This window comes from Neolamprologus brichardi, chromosome 6 (assembly GCF_056152115.1).
Source record: "Neolamprologus brichardi isolate AB-2024 chromosome 6, ASM5615211v1, whole genome shotgun sequence".
In the NCBI taxonomy this organism is placed as follows: domain Eukaryota; kingdom Metazoa; phylum Chordata; class Actinopteri; order Cichliformes; family Cichlidae; genus Neolamprologus; species Neolamprologus brichardi.
In genome coordinates, this window is record NC_142109.1 from 34,149,662 (window position 1) to 34,176,118 (window position 26,457).

General features: G+C 42.8%; 2 protein-coding genes across 4 annotated transcripts in view; both read right to left on the reverse strand.

Moving 5' to 3' along the window:
• Positions 1–1,354: 1,354 nt before the first annotated feature.
• On the reverse strand, positions 1,355–10,420 carry LOC102778333 (uncharacterized). Of its 3 annotated transcripts, XM_087842178.1 has the most exons (4): positions 10,093–10,418; positions 7,751–7,867; positions 2,582–2,698; positions 1,355–2,116 (listed from the first exon to the last, which is right to left on the reverse strand). In XM_087842178.1, exons 1-4 carry the CDS (start codon positions 10,183–10,185, stop codon positions 1,931–1,933), a joined length of 513 nt encoding a protein of 170 aa, XP_087698304.1. In that variant the 5' UTR covers positions 10,186–10,418; the 3' UTR covers positions 1,355–1,930. The 3 variants fall into 3 exon arrangements, with proteins under 3 accessions (XP_087698304.1, XP_087698302.1, XP_087698301.1); XM_087842176.1 differs by lacking the exons at positions 7,751–7,867; positions 10,093–10,418 and adding an exon at positions 3,289–3,556; XM_087842175.1 differs by lacking the exons at positions 1,355–2,116; positions 2,582–2,698 and adding an exon at positions 4,594–6,431 and having other exon boundaries at positions 10,093–10,420.
• A 2,353-nt stretch (positions 10,421–12,773) lies between these two features.
• The window catches only part of LOC102792292 (protein AF-17-like), a 35,061-nt gene continuing 21,377 nt past the window's right edge, over positions 12,774–26,457 (reverse strand). The window contains exons 15-20 of the mRNA XM_087842179.1: positions 22,413–22,613; positions 22,099–22,175; positions 21,566–21,936; positions 20,917–21,004; positions 18,179–18,391; positions 12,774–15,954 (exon numbers count right to left, since the gene is read on the reverse strand). Of these exons, the coding sequence (XP_087698305.1) occupies positions 15,919–15,954; positions 18,179–18,391; positions 20,917–21,004; positions 21,566–21,936; positions 22,099–22,175; positions 22,413–22,613 (986 nt within the window). The 3' untranslated portion in view covers positions 12,774–15,918. The remainder of the gene's footprint in view (positions 15,955–18,178; positions 18,392–20,916; positions 21,005–21,565; positions 21,937–22,098; positions 22,176–22,412; positions 22,614–26,457) is intronic.

Here is a 26,457-nt window from a genome sequence, read left to right on the forward strand (position 1 = left end):
GAAACAGGGAAGTACCGCCGTGTAATCCATTTATTTCAACAAAGTAACTGTATTCTAAATACCACCTTTTTAAACAGTAACTGTAACGGAATACAGTTACTCATATTTTGTATTTTAAATACGTAACGGCGGTACATGTATTCCGTTACTCCCCAACACTGGTCTTAACGGTCCACAAGGGCCGCGTACTCAAAGACCGCTAAGGCCGGAAGTGCGAGGCCTGTGAAATGGGACGGTCTAGCCTCCGTCACGCTGCCCAGGTTGCCTAGCAACCATGATACTAACAGCTGGAAACGTTTCATACAGCTTTGTTTGACAGAAATGAAGGAGAAAATCTTTTGTTCATTTGTTTGTTTGTTTCTACATGAGCTTTGATCATTCTCTGTAAGATTAAGCTCAGCTATTGAACGGCGTATATTTTAAAGTAAAGGCTTTAAAACCAAGTTAGTACAAACGTCACTAATGTCACATGACTTTGCCCACATGTGGCCAACAGTAATGTTTTAATGTTCTTCGTTATTAAACATTTGCACATAAATAAGTGACATAATATTCAGTACTTACTTAAAGTTTACTCTTCGGCGCCCCTCATCTGCCGTTTTTTTTCCGGCAAAATTATCCACACCCACTGCCGCGCTATGCATTCTGGGATATGTTGGGCCACGAAGTCTACACCACCACGTCCTTAAAATTCAGGGAAATGAAGGACGCATTTGAGGGCCGCATTTCGAGCAGCCTTCGAATTGGGACAGCCTTTGTCGTGTCGCTGTGACGTAATCGGCCTTAAAATGCGGCCTTTAAGGCTGCAGACCCTGAATTGGGATACAGCCCTAGTATAACACAAGGTCAGTTACACTTCAGGAACGACAGTCTGTCCAGTTAGGAAGGATCAACTTTTGTGAGTCTTTGTCACTATTGGTAGCAGGAGACCATGTCTGAGCATGCTCCTGGATGGACAGTGCTATTTGGTAGCATCAGATGCATAACATCTGAGAAGTACTCAGTTAGATTCGGGACTGGGGACCTGATCTCATTCTCCTGGAGTCTGATAGTCTGGTCAGAAACGTATATGAGCAGCTTGCTGTAGGTCACTTTGTAAAGCTCTGGTAGTGCTCCTCGTGAGCAGATACCTGTCCTGCTGCTGGGTTGAAGCTCTCCTACATCGCTCCTCGCATCTGTTTACTGGTATCTCCTTCATTGTCTTGAAACTTGCTGGAGACGCATCAAACCCCGTGATGGCTCATACAGATGTGCTATCATGGAGCAGCTGGAAAACCTGTGCAACCTGAATTGAGTGCAGGTGCTGTCTCATGCTACAAGTAGTGAGAAGGAACCAGAGAAAAATTAGGAGGGATAACCAGACGGCAGTGATCTGTGAGCCTTAAGTGGCTCATCTTGTTCTTGCCTCTTGAGAAACTGATATCCTGAAGGGGCAGGACATGGGGCCAGAGCTGCTTTAGCAAAAGTCCTGTTAAAGAGATTTCCCAGCTAGAGCCATGAGAATGACATTTGTATTATTATTTAAAACCTTTACAAAGACATCAGCTCAGAGTACAGACTGCCCTGTTTATTTTTACTTTACATACACCATTCAAAAGTTCAGTGGAAAGAAGAGAGTGACTTGTCTCTGTGGAGTGAGCTAATGACTGTCACAGCCTGCCACCAACTCCAATTTCATCTCATGGACACAAAACTGGAGCTTCAAAATCAAGGCCAGCATAGCACTGCATCCCAACTTCTTCATTGAGCGCCTGCCGGGTTGTTTGCCACAGGAATCTTAATATTTGGCCTTCGATTCGCTAAATACCCCCAGTATAAACTTCTCTCTGTTTTACCATAAAGTCATCCTAATGTGACTGCAACAGTGTCTTTGTCATGAAAGTCAAATCGCTGATGAAAACACTGACAGGAAACGCACACCCCTCCACCCTCAGGACTCTGGTGGTTCGTGTAGCGGAGCAGACGCAATGAAGTCCTGCTTGTGCGTGCCGTCGCAGTAGGGCGGGTTGCTTGTGTGTTTGCATCCACACAACCAAACCGAGACGTCTTTCTCTGGGACGAAGCGTAGCGGGGAGAGGCCCTGGGCTCGGGTTTTGTGGCTTCCATCGCAGAAAGGCTGAAAGAAATCAAAAATCAAACCACAAATAATGCTGGAACGCTCATTTAAACAAGAAACAATGTGTAAAACTACTGTGAATTTCTTAACTTCTTAAACAAAAAACAAAACTTTATAAAACAAAACATTTATGTTTACGATGCTGAGATAATGACTGAATGAAACACCCGTGAAGCTGCCATAGGCTCCAGCGTGAACCCTGAATTTGACCAACAAAAGAAAGCGAATGATTGTGCAGGGCAGGGGTGTCCAACTCCAGTCCTTGAGAGCTTCTGTCTTGTAGCTTTTAGATGCATCCCTACTCCAACAAAGCTGGATCAAATTATTGGATTACCTCTTCAGCATGCCATCAAGTTTGGCAACAGCCTGGTAACAAGCCATTCATTTGATTCAGGTGTGTCGCAACAAGGATGCATCTAAAAGCTGCAGGACCTGGAGTCGGACACCCCTGGTGTAGGGACTCACCTGCTTCCTGCTGTGCCCACAGGTGCACCACGAGTAACGCTTCCCACCAACCAGCTCCACTTTGAAAGGCTTCTTAGCTGGGATGACCGGTTTAGGAGGAAGTGTGGACAGCTTGACCTGAGGAAGAGGCAAACTTCTTTTAAAATACATTCTGTGGTCAGTTTATTAGGAATACCATCTAATGTGGTGGGAGCTTGATTTTCACTGCGTCTCTGTGTGTATGTTAGTTTGTTTCCTCCTCATCAGCCTTGGCTTCAGCTATCCTTCCTGGGTACATTTATGCATTCACACAAATAAAATTTCCACTTACATAAACGAGCGAGCTCTCATACTGATATTACTGAAGTTCACAGAAGGCTACAGGCCTTGAGGGTACATGCAATACTGCTCAAAATTCATATTAAACCTACAGTTCCCCACGTGATTTCTATGTTAGTGTAAGAATGCCTGTAGACTAATTAAAATCTAACCAATGAGGCCTCTAACCTCCATTAAAGCAGCTGGAGGAGCTGCGATGTCAAACATCTGTTTTCTATTCCCAGTTTGGGGGAAATAAAAATACCAACTTGGCTCGTGAGTTGGTTAGCTTAAATGTGGTACAGTTTCTCCAGTGCATAACTTTTTATGTGTGTGAAAACAAATGGCCCGTTAACAGTGCAGCAGCAGTCTGCGTCACATTTACAGAGGCTAACATGTGCAGCGGTTACCTTGGAGGCTGCCGTAGCGGCTAACCAAGGGTGCCTGAAGGTGAAACTGATCCATTTGGGCTCTAATTTGGTCACCACCGTGTTCATGTTTCCTCTGACAGCTGAAGGAAGATCAGCTTCTGACACCAGCTAACCAGCAACAATTTAAGAATCACGCGACAAACGTTGGAGACAGGTACCGCAAGCAAGGAGAGTCAAACGGAGACAGAAAAGCAAAACACAAACTCGGAGACGCACGACAGCTAACTGAAGCTGCTAGCGTCCTCAACAGTCACGTGTTAGTAGCTCAACCAATCACCGGGCACATGTCGGAGAAAGGCAGACTGAATGGAACTGATTTGGACTTTGATATATGGAGGACCAAAATTGAAGTATAATGTATAGATTTATACATTATTTTACCAATACTTACAATACTTACCATAATTTATATACTTACAGCATATCTCATATTTATAAGTAACAAGCTTTGAAAATATGAGATATGCTGTAAGTATGTAACAAAATTTTACAAACAGCAGAGAATAGGATGTATTTTTTACTCTCTTGAATGAAATCCTGTGATTCAATGAAACACACAGAAAAAGATGAAATACGACAATGATGCATACAAACAACTAAATTTCTTTAGGGACAGAAGAAAGAGGCTGTTAATATCAATTTAATCTATATACAAAATAAAGACAAAAAAAATACATGCTACTATTAATAAATTGCTGTCCCATTTTTTTCACTATTTGTTTCTTTTAATTTTTTAAGTACATGTCAAAAGCAAACTAGACAATGTAAAATTAAACTAATAATAATACCAATAATTATAAAATAATACCAAATTTTATTTGAAAATGTCAGATAAATAGTTTGCAAAATATAGTTCAGCAGATCATGTAGAGAAACTTTACACGAAATACACAATTGTGTCAAAACCTGGAGCGGAAGAGAAACTAATCTGTTTCTAAACTAAACTTTTTAAAACTATTCCTACAGAGATGCAGCTTCAGATTCCAGAAGATAGTTTATTGAAATACAGTTTCAAGCCTCTCCACAGGTCAACCCTTAACAAACGACTTAAACAAAAGTGCCATACACAGAAAGGCCTTCAGGGGGCGCAGGTGCTCTCTGTCTCCAACTATACTCAGAGCTTTATGCAGAAACTCTTGGGACAATATCAGCACACACACACACCTTAGACAAATACTGATCATTTGCTCTCGAAACAACCTGTGTTGTGAGGCAAATGTGAAATTTCTAAAGTATATGAAGCGTCTATGTGACCAAAAATAATGTTTTAGTACGATATGTGTGATATTCCCATGTTTAATGTTTACTATGAGATAACTTTCCTTTGGCTGAACTGGTCTAACACACTGATTAACTGAAGATTATGGAGTAAATCATAATAATGATACTCTTCACAAATAATATTTCAAATAAAATGGGTCAAAGGGCAAAATATTAACAATTATACTTTTCACACAAAACACTTCAGAGTGCAGGTCAAAGTGGATATGCTAAAAAAAATATTCAACAAAGCTTTAGATAGAATAAACAAGGCTGACTGATTATTATTTTTATTATTTTGAGGATTCGCTCAAAGCCAAAGCAGATAAATAGAATATAGCTGCCTTTATTATTTCATAGTGTCAGATTTCATATGAAACTAAACAAGCAAAATATCATATTTACCAAGTTTATTGCATTTGACCTCAAATAACAACACAGAAATAGTATTTAACATACAATGCTGTTTCTAGCTGACAAAAGCAGGGGCGGACCTAGAAAAATATTCTTAGGGTGGCATGGAAATCTAACGGGGTGGCAAAATCAAAACGTTTTTTAAAAAAAGCCAAAAAAACAACAACACATGTGCAAATTCAAACGCAGTAAGTATACACGTTTCATATAAATATAGTCTTAATTATTTTCTGTAGCCCACATGATTAAACATTTCTGTTACTTAAAACGTGATTTTATGTACTGTATAACCTTTATAATAAATATATTTATAAATATATTGCTGCACCACATTTACACACACAAGTCTAACTTAAGTTTCACTGTTTTTTGTTATAAAAAAATCAAATTGTTACATGGTTAAATTTTACAATTGTTTGCGCTATGGGCTGGATCATTTGCTAATGGTGGTGGTGGGGGGGAACACTATGCAATGTATTCAGTTTTAGAATAGCCAGGCTCAAGGTGTTAATGCTATCTTATCTGTTAATAAACAACACTGTCATATGCAAAACTAGGGTGGCACTATGGGTGGCAAGAGATCATTTTAGGGTGGCACATGCCACCCCGTGCCACCCTTCTTGATCCACCCCTGGACAAAAGCAGTAATCTGACTGTGACTCAGTACCACACTGGATAAACTGAATACTGCACTGGTGAAATTAGCGATTGTGATTGGTCCGTTCAATGAGTAATTCAGTGGAGTTAAAGATCTTCACACAAGAAAAAAAGCCTCCATAAAAAGAAGAAAAACATTCGTAATTTTTATTTGGACAGCGCCAAAAGCAGATTTACAAAAACACATAATGCACATGGTTTAACCTTCTTCTGCCTACTCATTACTTTTTTATCATGTGCACACAAGAATACATTTTAAAGCCAACACACTAGACTTTCAAAGGTTACCAAAACTTTAGTAGAAACTCCTCTAAGAGGCCGACTCAGGATGTCTGGAGTCACGCAGGTGTTGGAATTGCTGCCCCAGGTGATGTCATTGTGACATTAACACAAAGTTTTCCCACTAAGCATTTTAATGGAATATATACTTGTACTGAAAGGTTAACATACAAAAGCAGTTTATAACAACAAAAACTCCATCTGATTCACCCAAAACAAACAAAGCAGCATTACACGATTTTAATATAAAAATTATGACTTTTTTAACCTGATAAAACTATTGGATAATATGATTATGATGCATTATTTCCTGTAAGAAGACATCATTTAAAGATGCCTTTCAGATACTTCACTACATCCCGGTAGATGACTTTGAGGTGCGAGCCGTCGCAGTACGGAGCGTTTTTGGTTTGCTTGCAGGCGCACAGCAGGACTGTCCTGTCTTTCTCGGGGGTGAAGCGAAAAGGAGAGATACTCGGAGCTTTTTTCGTGTGAGTGCCGTCGCAGAAAGGCTGAAGAAGAGGATAAAAAGCAGGTTGAAGACACAAATTTGAAACTTACTTTTATTAGCCTAAAATTAGAAATATCCTGTCTCAGAGTGATGCTGAAAAACTAGTTCATGCATTTATTACTTCCAGGCTGGACTACTGCAATTCATTATTATCAGGATGTCCAAAAAACTCACTGAAAAGCCTTCAGTTAATCCAAAATGCTGCAGCAAGAGTCCTGACAGGGACTAGAAAGAGAGAGCATATTTCTCCTGTTTTGGCTTCCCTTCATTGGCTTCCTGTTAAATCCAGAATTGAATTCAAAATCCTGCTCCTCACATACAAGGTCTTAAATAATCAGGCCCCATCTTATCTTAATGACCTTGTAGTACCATATCACCCTATTAGAGCACTTCGCTCCCACTCTGCAGGCCTACTTGTTGTTCCTAGAGTATTTAAAAGTAGAATGGGAGGGAGAGCCTTCAGTTTTCAGGCCCCTCTTCTGTGGAACCAGCTTCCAGTTTGGATTCGGGAGACAGACACTATCTCTACTTCTCGCCAAAGTGCTTGCTCATAGGGGGTCATATGATTGTTGGGTTTTTCTCTGTATCTATGAAGCGCCTTGAGGCGACATTTGTTGTGATTTGGCGCTATATAAATAAAATTGAATTGAATTGAATTGAATTGAATTGAATTGAATTGAAAAATGACAGGACGCATGTGCCGCAGACGTATGGCAGTAAGTGGTCACTGTGGATGAACGCGGCTATAAGCTGCTAATAAGACAGACTGTGGACTGAAATTGGTTGTTGCTGGTGAGCAGTCTTCATCACCAGTGATGATCCCTGATACAGAACTGAGGTCAGTTTTAAGTAAAAGTTGACATTTTTGCTCTCTGTGAGGTCACATGGTCCTTCAGTAAGGGGTCCAGAAGTGCCCGAGAGACGGGCCAAATTCAAACCAGATAAATCGAAGTGATCACATCTGTGCATGGTTAGGTTTTTCATGCCGTTTAAACATCAGTCAGGTGTTCATCATAAAGGAAAGGATCACGTGTAAACCAGAGGGCCTTTTCTTTCTTTTCCTGGACACACCGAAATGAAATCACAAAGCCCAGACACCGACGATGGATTAGAGTTAATCCAGTTTCCTTTATGTTACTGGGACCTCATCAAGCACCAGTTGTTCTCAACCAGCACGGTGCTTCTTAAAGGGTGGCTTTCAGACGGGTGGGAACGTAAACAGGAGTAAATGAGGCGAAACTCGACGTGATTGATGTGCTGCATTAGCTTTTACCCCAGATGACCCTCCAGCCCCAAGTGTCTCTGAAACCTGAGCCTCACCTGCTTCTTGCTGTGGCCACAAGCGCACCAGGCGTAGCGTTTTCCAGCAGACAGCTTCACCCTGTAGGGAAGACGGGCGGCAGGAACTGCCTGGGTTGACTCCAGACAGCACTGAACCTGGGGCACAAAGTGAGACACAAACTTAACTTATCGTCCACACTAATGGATAGCACAACATCCTGCAGTGACACATCCTGTGTGGTCTAAGCCAAAACACAACTCCAGGCTCTCAGAGGCCTGTTTGAATAACAATCAGAGTGATGGAGTGCTGCCTCACATGACCCGAGGCATTCGCAATCACACAAACTCCTTCAGGTTTACTTTGAGAACCCAAATTAAAAACGTTTGTTTTGCTTACGTCACAAAATTACACTGTAATCGCTGTGATGTCACCGTTTTGGTTCCACTGGATAAAAAACTCAAACAAATGAATAATAATGTAAAAACTTTGAATAAGTGGGTCTACATTTTTACACTCAAGCTTAACCCCACAAAGAAAAAGAGGAAGTGGGACTGGGAAGTCAGATTAGTGCTTTCTGATTATAGTTTTAAGTTTTTTAACCTCTGGAGCTGAAAAATGAAGCCAACCCAGACTGTCACAAACTGCAGTTCCTCTGAAGTCCTCTAAAAGATGGACAGTCACCATGGCATCGCCTGTTTTGAAGTCTCAAGCGGAGCGGTTCCTTTCAGACGGTAAAGGTGACCAGAAATGACTAAATGTGATGTCATCAGCATGACCTGAAACTAACCTCTGAGCCCATAAACTCAATATGAAAGAGCTTATTAAGGTCATAGAACAAAGAGTCGCTCTCAGATAACCCCTGGCTTTTTGGAAAGCTGAGTTCATCTTTAGTGTCACACGCAGGCCTGATTACAGTCAGACCAGCTGAATTCAGAAATCACTTAAACAGAACCAGAAGTGAAGCAGGAGAAAAAGCTCTCATAGAGCAACACATCATGCCACGATCTACAGAAACAGAAGAAACAAAGCCATTGACATGTATCAGTGTGGAAAGGGTTTCAAAGCCATTTCTGACAGAGTCCAGTGAATCACAGACTCATCCAGGAGGTCACAGGAGAAACCAGAACAACATCTGTGGAACCGACTTGCCTCAGTGAAATTTGGTATTCAACAACAAGAAAGAGACTGGGTGAAAAGGAGGGCTCCACGGAGAAAACCACTGCTGACCGAAAAAAACATCTCGACCATCAACAAGAGTCTTGGGAAAAAGATTGTGCGGACTGACGAGATAAAAGCAGAACTTTTTGGAAGGTTTGGGTCCTCTTACATCTAGGATAAATAGCATTTCATTAGAAATGGTAAATGGCCTGTATTTGTATAGTGCTTTACAGAACCAGTCATCCACACATTCACACACTGGTGATGGCAAGCTACATTGTACCAGAGCCACCCTGGGGCGCACTGACAAAGGCGAGGACACTGGCGCCACCACCAGTAGGCAACGGGTGAAGTGTCTCACCCAAGGACACAACGACCGAGACTGTCCAAGCCGGGGCTCGATCCGGCAACCTTCTGATTACAAGGCGAACTCCCAACTCTTGAGCCACAATCGCCCCATTAGAAGAACATCAAACCAACAGTCAAACGCGGTGGTGGAAGTGCGATGGTCTGGGGATGCTCTGCTGTTCCAGGACGACTCGCTGTGACTGCTGGAAGCATGAATTCTTCTCTCTACCAGGAAATCCTGAAGGAGAATGAATGAAGCAGGACAACGATCCAAAAAACACACCAGCAGGTCCACCTCTGGGTGGTCTAGTCAAAGTCTGGCCATATATCTGATTAAGGTTATCCTAAATCATCTCATGCTGGAAACCCCCAAAAGTGTCTGAATTAAATCAATTCTGCAAAGATTGGTGGGCCAATTTTAACTCCTTTACACAGGGCAGGTAAGTTTGGAAGAAATCTTCATTTAATAAGTGCATTTTGTATTTACTCGGGTTATCTTTGACTAATATTAAAATGTGTTTGATCTGAAACTTTAAGTGTGACAAAAATGCGAAACACTAAGAGGACTAACGAGAAGAGGACAACTGCTCTGCATCCATCCTGATATTTGTGCGTGCACGTGAGGGGGACCAAGCCCTCACGTGCTGTACCTGCAGGTTGACTCTCACAGAGCATCGGGGCTAAAGGTGACTGAAAGAGGGCGCGTCAGGTTGTTTGTTTGCACAGAAAAAAAAAAAAAGAAATTGGGAAATGTCGGCAGTCTGCTCCGTGGATGTCCCACTGTGACTCAGCATTCTTTAAATACGGCCGCAGCAGCAACGAGAGCAACACGAACAGCTGGTAACACAATAATTAACTCGGCAGGCAGACTCACTGTGGGAGAATAAGCAGCCAGGAGCAGCTGAGGTCGTCGGAAGGTCTGCGCACCTCCTCTGCGCATGGCGACTACAAACCGGGCTGTGTTCATGCTGCTGCGGGCCGCTTGTACTCCAGCTCCTGATGCTCCTGATGCTCCTTTAGAGGAAATCCGCGCACAGCTGGTGCACAAAACTTGAACCGACTTCAGTAAAAGTTACAATATGGCTGGCGATGCACGCTGATTGGGCTATAAAAGCCTCCCCGCGGTGAGGACACGCCCCCTGTCTCACCGCTCCTCCTCCTCCTCTTCCTCCCACGCGCTGCATCCATCGTTATATCGCTCATACCTGCAATAAATAATAATGTACACACCAGTCGTTAATGAATGACTGACTGCTTCATTACTGAGATATCAACCCTGAATGCGTGGAAGTCCACTAGCGCATTTTTCTTTTTAAAAGAACACACATGAATTACTTAAATTAGTGAAAAAATCATATATGTGAAAATGACATCAAAAGCTGATGTGAAAACGAGATTCCACATTAATGAGAGTAAATTTGTTTTGTTTTTTTGTATAAATAAATTTTGATTTGATTTGATTATGTTACATGACCATTATGAAGTCTAAAGCTTGCCTTATTAAACAGATATAAAAAAGGTCATTCAGTATATCAAAATGAAATAATAACTTTATGTAACTGTTTTTATGGTCTGATAATAGCGTCATGATGATGCAGTGCTTATGTTGGTGTGTATGTGCATGTTATCCCTATAAATATGATACGTATTATGAGATTAATAAAGGATGAATCCTCACATAGACCCAATGAAAGGGGAAACATTTTCAGACTAAAAGAGTAATAAATTGCAAATAAATAAATAAATAAATAAAATAAAAGTTTTAAAAGCCACGCAGAGATCACCAGACTTACTTTCCAAACGTTGCCTCAGGTGAAAAAAAATTCAATATTTTTGAACATAAACGTCATTAAATTGGAGCCTAAAATCACGTGGTGCTGATGAAACCGCGCAAGGTTCGATTTCTGATCCCTTTTTATTTTTTGTTTGCTTCCTTCTGGTAAAACTTTACAGACTCTGTGTCCTTTCACAACGCCGACGATAAACAAACCTTCCCGTGAGGTCTGGTAGAGTCTCAGTGATGCTGGACATCACGACTGGTTCAGAAAGCAACAGCTTGGAGTCTTACTGGTTCAACAGATGACATCACATAAACCCCTCATTTTACCACTGGTATTAACAGTGTTGGGGAGTAACGGAACACATGTACCGCCGTTAGGTATTTAAATTACAAAATATGAGTAACTGTATTCCGTTACAGTTACCGTTTAAAAAGGTGGTATTTAGAATACAGTTACTTTGTTGAAATAAATGGATTACACGGCGGTACTTCCCTGTTTCATATTGTGGCGGGTCAGGACTGTTTGGGTTTTGTTTGACAGCTACGTTCTGTTGTTCCAGGCGGCAGCGTTACGGTTGCCATGGTTACAGGGTGACTCTCTCTGCGTGTTTCCTGGGTGAGAGAGGCGTTTTTGTTGTTGTTGTGCAAAGCTAATAGGCAGAATGCTACAGGTATAGCTCTAAAGAATGTAGCATCATAGGCAGTGTAGTCCGTGCTGCAGGGAGAATGGACTGCCATACACGTTATGTGTCTGTGAGCGAGGGAGGGAGAAAAAGGAAAAGTACGAGCTGTCATCGAGCAAAAACGGGAGCTGGAAGCATGTAAATATAATAATAACCACTGCAGCCAAGAAGAGAGCCTGACGAGCCCAGCTGTAAGTAAGCTATTAAGACTCGACTGTACACCGTGTTCGTGTTTTCCTCCAAAAACAATAAGTTCCGTTGGAGCAGCCTTTCAACGCCTCTCTCTGTCTCTCGCTAGCAAAGTTGACCCAGACAACAAAGTAAAGCTAGTTTTCAGCTACGAGCCGACACAGAACCCACCGTATTAGTCAGAGGTCCCTTTACTACGGTTCGGAGCCGCGGACCTTCAGTAATCGTAATAAATCACAGCAATAGTACATTCATGTAGTTGTAAACAGCATGATAATATATTAATTAATCCAAAGTATTCAGAATACGTTACTCTCATTGAGAAACGTAACGGAATACGTTACAGAATACATTTTGCGGCATGTATTCTGTAATCTGTAATGGAATACATTTTAAAAGTAACCTTCCCAACACTGCGTATTAATCAAATGGCCAACTGGGTGTAACCCCAAACTTCATACCATTACTGCTGACCCCTTAAGAGTCAAACCCACATCCTTAGATCCTCACGCAGGAACCTTCTGACTGCAAGCTTAGTCTAATTTTGCCATCAGGACTCATCGAACTGAGGACATGAGGCTCGCAGAAACCCTAAAATCCTTTAAAGCACGTCTTGAAAGTCATTTTAATTGTCTTCCCATTTTAACATGAATAAATCAGTTTATTTCCAATAAACCTCCAAAAAAGGCGACCTTTTCATAAACTTTACAGCACGTAAGATAGAAAACATTTTCCTTCACTTTCTGTATTTCTCATAGTGGTGTAAAGTCAACGTGTTCACTTTACCTGAGGTCGATTCCTTTACGGTGAGTAAAATACACCCACAGTTAAATCACTCGACATCCAAGAGAAAATGTCAAAGAACTCAGTAAAATACATTTATTGACAAAAAAAGTTGTCTTAATCTGTCCTTTTAATTTTACACACAAAAATATCAAAATACTTTACAGGGATTTTAATCTGAATATCGTCAAATTTGCTTCAATCGATTCTCTCAAACAAATACACTGTACAATGACAACGTGCTTGTCCTTTTTAAATTCAGTGCTCATTTCATTTCCTTTTTTTTTCTCTTCAGGGAACAATGCATTTAAAATTATGCATAGCTATTACTTGGTATTTAGCGATACATTTGAGAGACATCACTGCATTTCATGCAATTCATATCCCGATAGTTAACTTTGCCGTCCGTCAGACGTCACTCGGAGCCAGGTGCTTAAATGTTGCAATACATAAAAGATACACAGTACGACATTCATAACATGAATTATCTTTACCCAAACTTCAAAGCTTAAAAGAATGAATGTGTTTTTACACAAACATATTAAAGTATACAACTCGGATCTCAAAAAAAACAAAACAAAACAAAAAAAACATAAAAAAAAAAACATTTTACAATTGGGCCAAAGCGCCCCAGTGCAACATGAGAAAGAAACTGTTTCAGAAATCCTTCGCGCCGCTCTGCAGGCGATCGTGTGGTCGCGCTGGTCATACTTGGTAAATTGCAGACCTCCCAGCAGGAGTCACGTTGGCTCATGTCTTTGTCAACATTCTCCTTCTGTCATTGCTACAGTATTTATCACCAACCACTGAGCTGCGTGAAGCTTCTGATGTCTACATGAGCTGCTAACAACATAACATAAAATAAAAATAGATATCACATGTATGGGAGTTCGTGTTCAAGACTCCAAACAGAGTGACAAATGAAGGAAGGAGGAAATTAAATAATCCCTTCGTTTGAGGGCGGAAAAGGTGAAATGGTGACGAGCCTTTGTTAGTAAAACTGAGCTAAGAGGAGGTGTCACTTCATAAAGTGGAATGGAAGGAAAAGCTTATTAGGGGAGACCAGGGACACCTGTAACACCCAACGCTAATGTATCCAATCAGAAAGCTAGGACGACGACACGCCGGCAGGATTAACGAGCTCGTGTCCAAATTGTTGCCTTTTGTCTATTTTAATGCTGTGAAGAGGAAACGCAGATCGTTCAGTCGTGCTACATTAGAACATCATTTTGACACAGAAGGAATGAAAGCTAGAAGATGACGTCTTCTCAAAAAAAACATATCAAACGTCTAGTTTCTGCTCGTCTACACCACAGACGATAAACTGCTGCAGTTTTTTTTTTCATTGAAACTGCAACATATGTCATGTTTTTGATGCAACTATTTTGTGACTGTGAAGGTTCTCAGTCATCCAGGTCATCGTAGTCAAAGGAGCTTGCAAAGAACCCACACCCAGTTTCACACCTTGGCTCAGGCGATTAGAGGATCATCAGGGGGTCCTTTTGTCTCTCTGTGGGGGGACACTCCCACTAGGTTTATATCTGGGACTCTCCACCATTTGACCTTAGAACTGAAGAAGCTTCTCGGATGAGAGGTGAAACGTCTTCAAGCAACTTAAAGAAGTCCAGACGCTTTTCTTTGCAAGCTCCTTTGACTATTTTGTGAGTTGTGAAATAAAATGTAAAAACCCCAAAACGCCACAGCTGCCCCCGGTCGCCCTGCAGCCTCCCTGTTTCCTGCATCGATTCTGTTTCTGCAGCGTTTTCATTACGAGCGGTTCAAACTGCTGTGCAGATTCTCTACAAGTCCTGTTTCTCAGGTGTCTGAAGCGCAAACAACTCAAAAACATTCCAACACAAAACGTACAATAGAAAATGCTTTGACACTTTAGTCACCACTATACGCTTCACACGTTTTTTCCACTGTTGAAATTATCAGTCAGCTATCAAAAGTATATAAATGGGCTTAGGAAGAGAGCTTTCGTTGGACAACGTGACCCTCCGTGCACCCGCAATAAAAAGAAACACGTTATCAAAGAAAGACGAGAAGAGAGTGAGCCTTCGGGCTCGTGGTTTCCTCTGTAAATCTAACATCATTAAGGCATTATCTATCCAGTATTGCTAAAAGAACAGCTAGTTGGTGGACATGAAAGGAATATCTATGTATGACAGTAAAAGACTGACACTTCAGGACAGGAGTGCAAAATACTCAGAAAAATCAAAAACCTGTTAGTCCCTAGCGACCTATGAAGTACCGAGCATCCTTTAGAAGGTACTGTGTTGATGGCTAATTTGCTCTGTTAGCTACTAACATGCAAAGTGCACACTTGTTTAGGAAAAAACTATTAATTTCTTACTTACAATTTCCAAATGTTTGGTTTCGTCCGCTTAATCTCGACAGCAACTAGAAGGATATAAAAGTCTTGAGAAACTCTGGCGGTGTCTGGAACAAAACCCGGCGCTCGCCCGCAGACGATGGCGGCTTTCTGGACACGCAGGTGCTGTGTCATTTTTACATTTACATGTTAATACCTTAGAGCAAACACCAAGATATCTTTTTGGTGGGCATTTATATCCAGTGAAGGCTATTGTGGTAATGAGTCTGCACAAAAGTCAACAATGAAAAATACAAAGTCTGAGGTAATAACTAGCTTAATGTCGAAATGCCACGAACCACACATCAAAAATGATTGCATGTTTATCCTTTACATAATAAGTGCCCGTCAGAGGCTTCACATATAGAAGATCTGGATGAAACTGAGTGGGGTGAACACAAAGGGAAGACACAATATCGAGGAAGACAGTTGAGGTTGCAGGAAGTGGCAGAAGTCCGCTTTTTTTTTTCTTGCTTTTTTTCCTCGCTGACTGACTGAATGGAAACTCTGGAGGGAATTCATGAACAGTCAGTGCTTGGGAGGTCAGAGAAGAGAGACTCGGACCTTCGGTTCATGAACTCTGCCTTCATCAGCAGCCCCATTGGTCTAGCTAACAAATTAGTGCAATTTAAGAAGAGACCACTGTATTCATGCTCTCTGAAAGCTGCCTACACACAAAAAAACCCCTATGAGAAGAACCTCTGATATCAAGCATTTCAAAACACGAAAAACTTCACCTTGACATTAAAGTCCATCCTGTTGTACATTCATAAAAGAGGGCTTAAGATAAAGATGACAGAGAAGGAGAAAGTCCTGGAAATTTGACCTCTTCAAGGCGGCAAGTCATGCCTGATGTTTTCATCGGAGCTGCTCGCGTGTTGTGGAGAAACATCAGCCATTCTTGTCTCCACCTTTCTCTCCGGTAGCCTGAAAACACAGAGAGCAGAGGGTTTCCAGCACATCTTCACTAGGGCTGCCACAAACGATTATTTTGATAGTCGACTAGTCAGATCATCATCCATTGGACGTAAAACATACAGCTTATTGCACCAGCAGCATCTGCTCTTATATAACTATCATTAGCTTACAGCTTTAGGTGTTTAAGATATGTGCTAACTAAAAATAAAGACAAGATGAGAGTTTATTAAATTTTAATGACATTTGCAGATTGTTTCAATGGAGTTTAATCTGCTTGACGTTTATTCAGCTGTGTAAAAACTATAACTTTAATCTCAGCCAAACCGATTTAATCAGGAACCAATAAAACACTAAAAAAAGACAAACAATAACATTTTTAAGTTATCTAAGTGACTTATATATCATGTTTAACCTGAGTAGCGAAAGACGGCGGTGGGTTTGAAAACGATTTGCCGGAGTCCGGTGTTCTTACGGCTCTAGTTAGCCTAGCCCCCAGCTAGCTCGATAGCTAGCTGGGGGCTGAGCTATCGAGCTAGTGGCTAACAGACGTCTCCGAAAACGTCGGAGCGCTTTTGAAAATATGTGGTGTCTTGATAAACTGAGCAGATATCTGAGGTTTACACAGCTACATTCTCGCCTGAAAATATGTTAAACGTTTATTTTGTGACCCAGAAAGAATAATAAAAGTAATATTAAAACTAACTAGCTGCCGCCATTGTTGACAACTGAGCTGGGCTGCGCTATGAATTCTGGGACACAGCTTCTTCTTCTTCTTCGGGGTTTAACGGCAGCTGGTATCCTTGTACATGCAGTGCTGCCATCTTCTGTTTCAGTCCGTTATTACACTCTTAAATCCTACTACTTATTCCTGCGTCTTTTGGGATCTTACAAAGCGTCAAACGAGCGTCGACTATTAAATTAGTCGTCAACGATTTTAATAGTCGACGTAATCGTGACTTGTCGACTAATCGTGGCAGCCCTAATCTTCACCTTCATCTGAAGTATAACAGGATGTCCAGATACCAGCAAAATAAATGTGGACTTGAGGCCACTACACCCCGAGCGCGTTGCTACATGAAATTCAGAGTTTTTCAGATGCGAGCTTGTTGCGTAGGCGCCTTCACACACTGACTAAAGTCTGTATGAGGTTTCGTGGTTTGATCCAGGAGCTGAATCTGTATCACGGCCGCTTTCATATGTATTTCATGATGTCAGCGGGTCAGTTCGAACTCTCGTTGGCAGAGTTGGGATCACGTCTGAGGAGGCAGAGAAATGATTTCAGAGAGCCGACTGACCGCAGCAGCATGGAGCTGTGTGTTAAACTGTACTATTTAACCACACGTAGTAACGTATATACAGCACCAGTGCACGTTTTGAGCTGCACTGCTAAATGGAGTGCTTTGATTGGTCAGATCTTTTTATTCACATATGAAAAATCGAGCTTTGATATAAATGCAGAAAGTTTGTCAGTGTGAATGTAGGGTAGGAATAGGACGAATATTTGTAAAGACATAAAATATTCGCATGGATTTTAAGCGGATTTTAAGGACTTGTGGGACGTGTTACCGAGGTGGGTGGAACATTTTAGATTTCAGCTTCCCTTCATTAGCTCCAGAGCTGGATCTAAACGGCTCCATCTTATCTTAAAGACCTCGTGGTATCGTACGAGGTCCCAACAGAGCACTTTGCCCTCAGACTGCAGCCTATGTGTAGCTCTTTCTAAAAGTAGGATCTGAGGTAGAGCCTTCAGCTTTCAGGCACTCTTCTGAGGAACCAGCTACCAGTTTTCTATGAAGCTTGAAAAGGAAAGCGACTGGACTTCTTCAAGTTTGTTTTTTCCAAGTCCAGTCGCTTTTCTTTCCATGCTCCGTAAATTACCTGGATGACTGAGAACCTACACAGACACAGCTCCCAGTCTGGATTTAGGAGACAGACACCCTGTCTACTTTTAAGACCAGGCTTGAACCTTTTTGATAAAGCAGATCGTTAGAGCCGGATCAGGTGACCCTGAACCTTCCCTTAGATATGCTACAATAAGCTCAGGCTGCTGGAGGACTTTCCCATGATGCACTGAGTGCTTCTCCTCTTCTGCCCATGTGTTTATATGTCACTACTTCATGTCATTAACTTTTATCTCCTCTCTTGTCAATGATTGATACAAATCTTGGAAGTGGGCTGTTGAGTTTCTTGGTTCCCGGAGTTTTTCAGGAGGACAATCACGAGTATTACTCACTCCGGGTTTGTGAAGCGTGTTCTCCTGCAGCCCGAAGAGCCCGCCTCCTTGGCCTCCCTGCAGGGGGGAGGCTGTAGCTGAGGACAGCAGGTTGGGTGACTGGGCAATCATGGGTGAGTTGGGGGTGGAGGTGAGAGCTCCTGTCAGCGTGAGGCGCTGGAGCTCCCGCTGTCGCTGCTGCTGCAACATCTGGCACACCAAGGCCTGCTGCTCCTGGAGGGGGATGAGAGGAGAGCGGCTTTAAGGGACGAGCAGAGAAAAGGCGATGATGAGGGTTTGTGTGGGGGGTGACAGTGCTGGGAGTCTGTAAACACCGAGCAGAAGCGGCAGACCGCCACCAGGGGGCAGTGTTGGACATAATGTGAAACAACTGGCTGTGTGGGCTACTCTTGTTCACCTGTGTGTCATGTAGCTCCTGCTGGGAATGACAGCGTGGACAAAGAGCGTCTCTATGTTCAAACTGACTGTTACAAACAATGAAAACTGTCCCCTGGAGCCACTGCGTGTTTTGCATCTTCTCCTCAATGACCTCCGCTGTTACTCCCTTTCCTGTTTGAGCCATCTGGCCTTCATCACCCTGGAGTTACATGCTTTTAGTCTTTGTAGAGGAGAGCCTCACGAGTGTTTTTCCTTTGAACTGCATTCAAGGATTTCCAGGAAATGCTAGTTTCTGTTTAGGTTTGGGGATATTTGTATAAAACAGTCATACTTTGAACAATCACGCTGCCATAACTGAGCAGCACTCCTCTGTCAGATTTCCTGGCACCCTCATCTGCTCTGGGTTCTTTAAAGCAGCTTCCATCAAAACTAGCAGAACAGAGACCCCGACACTTCTGGGAAGAAGTGAAATGCTGAGGCGTGTCTGGAAGAGTCCAGCTCAGGTGTCTGGGCGAGGATGCACCTGCGCTTGTCGAATTCAGGGTCAAGTAGTTTAAGCTAACTTAAGAGCAGCGGCGAGCACCCGAGGACAGGAGTGACATTTACAGGGTTCCTGCCAGAAGGACAAATAGTGAGTTTAGGAGCTACAGAGACGAGTGCACTGCCTCGCTCTGCTGGATCGGCGTTAGTAACAGACTGATAACTGATAACACACCTTATCTCAGGGAAACCTGGAGCAGTTCACATTGACCGTACTTCTTGTGTGTAAGTGGGAACTCTCACAAGTACGTTTATTTTTTCCAAACTGCACGTGTTTTATTTGATTTTTTTAAAAATTGGATGTAAAAACTGTATTTTATTTGTGTATGTTCAATGTGTTAGACTTGTACATAGTTAACCATATATGATCAAATAATGCTGAATCCTGGATATGGATTTGTAAGCAATGAAATTTGAAATAAGGGGGTAGGAACAAGAAAAGTGTAAACTTCATCCTACTCCTTTTCGAGCACACGCATTCTGTAGACAAAGATATCTACATGAAAACTTGATGATTTTTAAGTTTTGTTTTTTTCTGTTGTTATTTCAATTATATTTGCATGTTCAAAATAAAATTATATCTATCTATCTAAACAAATGTTAAAGCTATTTTCCTTCAGTCACTCTGTTTCACTGTCGCCTCGTCTAACAGAAAAGTGAAAGTATCCAGTTCCTCTCTGTCTTTAGTCTATTACATCAAAGTACTTATAGTTTACAGTCAAACAGGAAACCCAGTGGTTCCTATATTTACAGTGCCTGACTGGTTTGCACCCCACCAAGCTTTCCTCACTTTGCATGTCAAATAAGGGCGGCTGGTTCACTTCTACACAAAACATTATTGTTGCTACAATCTCTTTCTTAACTAACGTAATTGAATCGGTTAGTATCTCTATATGAGGTCTTGCTAATGGTTAATATCACAGTATTAATCTCCCAACTTCAAAGTGTGTTACAGCAAGTTCCTGAGTTACAGACAGTAAAAAATTCTTTGTAAAAAGTTCGTTTTTACTGAACAGGAGACGAGTCTGATTTCTGAATGAGTCTAAAAATAACGCGTGAGGTTGCCCCTGATGTTAGCGCTTATTCAAATAGCCCTGATTTGCTCGGTGTTCCCGTCACGACCAAACATCAGAGAGCTGCTCCGTTTCTGAAGCGCGAGTGAGAAAATATTCGGTTCCTTTTCTTATCCTAAATCGATTTAGGCCCTCGGTTAAAAGCTTTTGTAGCACAGATTTTATCGCTGTGATGGTTCACTGAGCTAATGAAAGTGTTTATTGATGAGTCGAACCAAGCAGCAAACACTGAGAAATGATGCAATACGGAAAAACTGCAGTTCCTCTAATGGCCACTTGATTTCAGCTTACACTCCCAAGTAAATATGACCGACTTTACAGCATGAAAGAGCACAACTATACAGGGAAGTTTTTATTTAAGCATAAAGTTTGCATCTTTAGGGGAATGGCTGCTTTGACTGACAAATTGATGCAATTGGATGAAGCTGCAATAATCAGGCAAATAATAGATCGTACTATGTGCTTATACGTACAAACAGACCATCCAAGAAATCTGTGGTTCAGTTTTCACGAGACGAATTCTAACTTTACTTTTACATTTCTTTATACGTGCCGTTTAATTATCAGGAACACGGGTCTGTGCCACGCGCCTAGCTAAACAAGCTTTAGCTGATATGCTTGTTTATCTGTTAATGACATCATCACACCATGAGTCAGAAACATGTGGACGGAGAAAAATCTCAGAGAAGCTGTGAGAAAATGTAAAAATCAGAGAGAAAGACAGAGCGACGAGGCGAGTGTCCTTACAGGCGTGAAGTTCTGCGAGGTGAGGAACTGCTGCAGCTGCTGCTGCTCGAGAAGAAGCTGCTTCTGCTGCTCTGACAGGAACGACGACCTGAAACAGATGTTGACATGTGGAAGCACATCTGTCAGAGAGCGCCACCGAGGTTAAATGTTTCTCGCAGATTTAGATTTTGGGGTCAGGCACACATGTTCTCGCTAATCTGATCATAAACAACTGACTAAACAAATTTAGTGGGTCTTTCTTCCTGCCAATCAACTCCAGCTGGCGGTGGTTCTGCTGCAGCCTCGTCACGCTCGCTGTGGTGGCACGTGAACCTGCTCCTCTCCACCTGCCGCAAACCTGAGGGTGGAGTGGTCGTCCATCTCACCACAGCTCCACAGAGCAGAAGAACCACCGACAGCTGCAGTCCATGACAGTCCGCTACGTCCTGCTATGGGGAAGCAGTTTGTAGACATCAACAACAGAAACATGACCACCTGGTGGCAGAAACACCAAACTAAAATTTAAAAATAGGAGTGAGGGGATTCTCCGCTTCAAAAGGATAGAAAAAGAAAAGAAAAAGAAATCACTGAATCCTGAAAAAGTTAGTTAATTCATTTAGATGCTCTTGTTTTCTTCTTCTGTGGTTTTTACAGACAGATTTTTACGTACGGACTCGCACTCTTGGGAAGCTGAAAGCCTTGAGCCAGCGCCAGGGGGTTGAGGGGTGGAGGTTGGGGTCGCAGAGCCGGGAGCGCGGGCTGAGGAGCGTTCTGCACAGGCGACTGGATCACTCCGTTCAGACTGCCCAGCACGCCGTTCACGGCCAGCTGAGGACTTCCCGCGATAGACGCCATGAGCCCGCCCACCACGGGCAGCGCGGAGCCGCCGGCCTGAGCGATCGCCCCCAAACCGTCGTTCAACCCTCGATTCAAGCCGTTCAGCAGCGGCTGCCCGAAGGAGGCGGGGCTCTGCTGAGGAGGGGGGGTGCTCTGGAAGGAAAGAGACGAGCTGCTTCGGGACGGACTACCGGAGTGCAGCTCCTGGAACAAACACAAGAGAGCGAGCGAGCAGCTTTTTACTCAGTTTACCGTAAAATCGAGAAAATCTACAAAGAGGCTTAAAAAAGACAAATATACTTGCTAATGGTGCCTGACGGGATTGCACGGTGATTTTGAGACACGAAAGGAACTAAAGTTTCTCACCTCAGACGAGGTAACAAAGGAGGTGTCATTCAGGAAGCAGCTTTTGGACAGGGGACTCTTATTGGTGCTCAGGGGGTCTAAGGAATGAGAGCCACAATCACAGGGTGAAAACTACCAGGTTTGCACTGAACGCCATTTTCTGTACTATCAAAACTGTTCCTACGGTTAATTAACATCAATAAATCATCCGTGTGAGCGGGTGGGGCTGCAAAGGGAGGATGAAGGAATGCAGCTTAAAAATAATAAAAGAAGGTGATGGGATTTATGTGCCCTGAAGTTCGCTTATGAAAGTGGACAGAGGAGCTTAATCTGACCTTGGGTGGATGACAGGAAGTTGATCTGGGCGGACGTGTGCATGGAGCCCTGGGTGGAGTGAACCTGTGGAGGGAAAGACACGGCCAGCTCCGTGTTGAGCAGCTGCAGTCGCTCCTTCTTGGCCGTCAGGCTGAGGATCTGGTCCTGGAGCCGCTGGTTCTCCTGCTGCAGGGAGTGCAGCGACTGGAGCATCTCCATAACTGGGGGGACAAGAGGACACACTTCAGTCCAGTGTTTACCAACCTTCTTCACGGAGGGATGACTGCAGGTAGCAGGCACGCACTATTTTTTTTTTTCATATTTTTATTGAGAGACAAGTGTACATTAGTTTACAATGACAATACAATCTGTTCCCCTCACATATTTTTTAGTTTTTCTTACATGAACAGATACGATAATACACACAGGCACACCCACACACACACTTAAATAAAATTGAAAAAACAAACAAACAAAACAAAACCTAAGAAGAAACCCAAAACACACACACAAAAAAAAAGAAAAAAAAAAAGGGGGGGGGGGGGGGTGGAGATATGATATTAATCAGCTGGTAGAGCGTTTAATGACTTGCAATAGTTTACGAAGGGGCCCCAGATACGATAAAATTCTCTGTATTTGCCCTTCGCCACAAGGCCTATCTTTTGCAATTTAAGAAATGACGTCACATCTCTAAACCAAAAAGAAACTGAAGGTGGCTTTGAAGATTTCCAAAGGAGTAAGATGCAACGTCTAGCCTAAAGTGATGTAAAGGCTAATATTTTGAAGTGTGTAGGGTCGGTTAGACCAGTGTTGACTGGAAGGGCACGCACTATTTTAAATTAATTATTAAATAATGGAGCTTGTGATGCTAGTCTGCGTTCAGCCTCTGTGAGCTCAGTGCAGGTTACAGTGGTCTTCCTGCTCAAAGATCTGCACAGTAAAAGAAGGACGACTGCCCACAACAGGCACATTTTAAACTGGGAGTTTCTGGAGAGGCAGCTGAAACATATCAGACCCCCCCTGGCCTCGGTGATCACCTCCACTGATTCTCTCACTCTGTGGAAGATTTCTCTCTCTGCCATCTGGGGCTCCAGCAGGTGATCGCGCTCTTTTTTCTATTCAGCTATAATGCACCACGTGGGAAACGGCACCACAATACCACAACACCCCAGCAGCGCATTTCACTATCAGAGTTCAGTATCGCCTCACTATATGACTCACAAATGTCGTCAGATTCCCGGAGAGATGGTTCAAATTATCGGTCTGGATGTGAAAAAAAATTAAAACTGACCACAACAAAGAGCAGCGACCAAGGACGCAAAAAAAGTCCCAGCATTTTATTTATTTTTTATTTACAACATGATAACTCAGGCATAATGCAGCACACTTACGTAGGTCACATTGTAGGCGCTACAAAGGTTCCCCACGCGAGTCTAAATCAGGCTCGTTTTCAACAGCCCAGCCTGAGGCTGAGGCTTCAGCTTCCAGGCCCCTCTCCTGAGGAACCAGCTCTGGAGACAGACTCCCTCTCAACTTCAAACTTTTCGTTTTGATAGTTAGAGCTGCATCCAGTGAACCTGAACCATCCCTCAGTCGTGCTATTTTAGGCTCAGGCTGCTGGAAGACTTCCCATGATGCACTGGGACTCCCACATCTCTCTTTCGCTCACTATTGCATGTCAGTGGGTTTTGTGTTCTCTCGCTTCCTGACCCCATTTTCGAAGTATTTCTGGGTTAGGAACTCCAGCTGTCATCATTACCGTCAGTATTATTACTATTACTGCCTGAGAAGTTTTAGGATTGGCTCGGGTTGGTTGTTTTATCATTTTTAGCGGGTGATGGGTGGATCGGCACGAAAGGATCCAGGAATATCAGTCAGTGTTGTTTGCAAAATTGAACCTTTCACATCACAAACGCAGACGAACACTGGAGGAGTTCTGCTCTCGGTGTTATTATCATAATTATTGTATTTACTGTAACAACCAGCTGGTGGTGCTCAAACAAAAAAATAAGTACTAGCATTGGATGTTTCCTGCCTCTCTGCTCTCCTCTCGCCCCAGCCGGTCGGGGCAGATGGCCGCCCACCCAGAGACCGTTTCTGCCAGCAAGTGCTTGATCAGATTAAACTCGCTTTGCTGGAAGAGCTGGCGCAATACAATCAAGGGCACAGAGCAGTCGATGGGCGTACAGTTTTCGTGTATTGCAAACAGTTAAACTTGCACATCGATCCAAAGCAAACCTGTTTTTGTGTAGTTAAATATCAACACGCTGATTTACTGGACGTACTGGGATAAACTAGTCACGGCTAAACGATCGGAGATATGTTTGACAAGAGTGGACTCAGCAACCTGCACTGCGCTTTTTTTTAAAGTCCTGCACTGTCTCACAGGTGTTTCCAATTATTCTGGCAGCTCGGGCCCCCGCTTGGGTTGAAGTCGGGCAGAGTTATGCTGGAAAATATTAGAGGTCACAAAGCAAAGGCTGGGTCCTGAAACATGCCACATTTTCAGCCTTGTGCACTCAAGTTAAGTCGCTTGTTTTTATACAACACTTTGCTGTTTAAGTAGAAACGAGTGTGTTTATTTTGAGAGTATGTCACAAGTTACTAGTTAGGCTCAAAAAAAGAAACGTACACAGAAAAATCTGCAAAATAAACGTTACGCTTTCTCATGCAGATAAATATAATTAAGGTGAGGACTGTGGGGCTATTTCCTTTTAGAGAAATACACCGAGCTGAGCGCGATGAGACCTGAGGGGGAACAAAAAAAGAGAAGAGCAGCAACCATGGAAATAAAAAGCCGTCTGCATGTTAGTGCTGGGTGTAGGGAGAAAAAAAATGAGCAAATAATAGATTTGAAAGCAAGTGTCAGCTGATGATGTCCCTGGAGGAAATGTGAGTCAGAGCAAAAGGCGGCGAGCAATCTGGTTCAGCGGAGAGACGAGCAGAAATACGACGGCAGAAAGAAACAAAGCAGCTGCTGCAGCAGCTTTCAGAGCCGAGAGCACATCTGATCTCTTGCTGAGCTTTTTTTTGTCCTCACACAGGTACATTCATCATCTGACGACAGCGTGAGGCACACGCAGAGGCCGGCAGCGTCTACGTGTAAGGTTCACAACATTTCTGGCTTAAAATGAAGTGAAAGGGTCAAGCAAAGAGTCCTTTCTCTTTCTCAGATTTGTTTTTGAAAGATTCTGAGAGGCTCAAAGATCTCAGCACTGAGCAAAGTGCTGCAGTTCCTCTGATGGCCACTTGAGGCTCCTGTGTTAAAATGCCCAGTTTACATCTCACTGCAGGAAATGGTCTGTAGACATGGTCCTCCATAACAGCTTTATGCTGGAAGAAACATTTTCTTAAGTCACCTGGTTTGATTTTTTTAATTGATAAAGTTGGTGGCGTGGCTACTCTGACTGGCCAATAACCGATTCTTACAAATAATACGACTGGCCGTGCGGCTAACTGTACAGCACGCCATACTCCACTGTTAACAGACCACTCAAAGGAGCACACGCCTCACAAGTCTGTGCCCCAGCCTGCTGAGTAAAGTTCTAATATTTTAGAATGAGGCAACTTGTGCATATCACTCTGTTTATGTCCATCCTTTATGCACAGAATACACTCGCTGGCCACTTCATTAGGTACACCAGTTCAGCAACTCGATGCATTAAGGTCAAGGCGAGCAGCTGAGGTTCAAACTGAGCGTCAGCGTGGGGAAGAAATGTGATTAAGGTGACTTTGTTGATACCAGGCAGGCTGGCCTGAGTATTTCAGACTGTTGATCTGCTGATCTTCCCTCATAAGCATCTCCAGGGTTCACAAAGAATGATAAAGAAAAGGAAAATATCTGTCCAGCAGCTCCCTGGGAGAAAATGCTTTGTTTACACCAGAGGTTTAAGGAGAACGACCAGACTGCTTTGAGTTGACAGGAAGGCAACAGTAACTCAAATAACTCCTGGTTACAACCAAAGTATGCAGAAAAGCACCTCGGTTGCTCTTCTGCACCTCAGAAAATTAGAAAAACGATTCCTGCTCTGATGAGTCTCGATATTTGCTGTGAATTCAGACGGT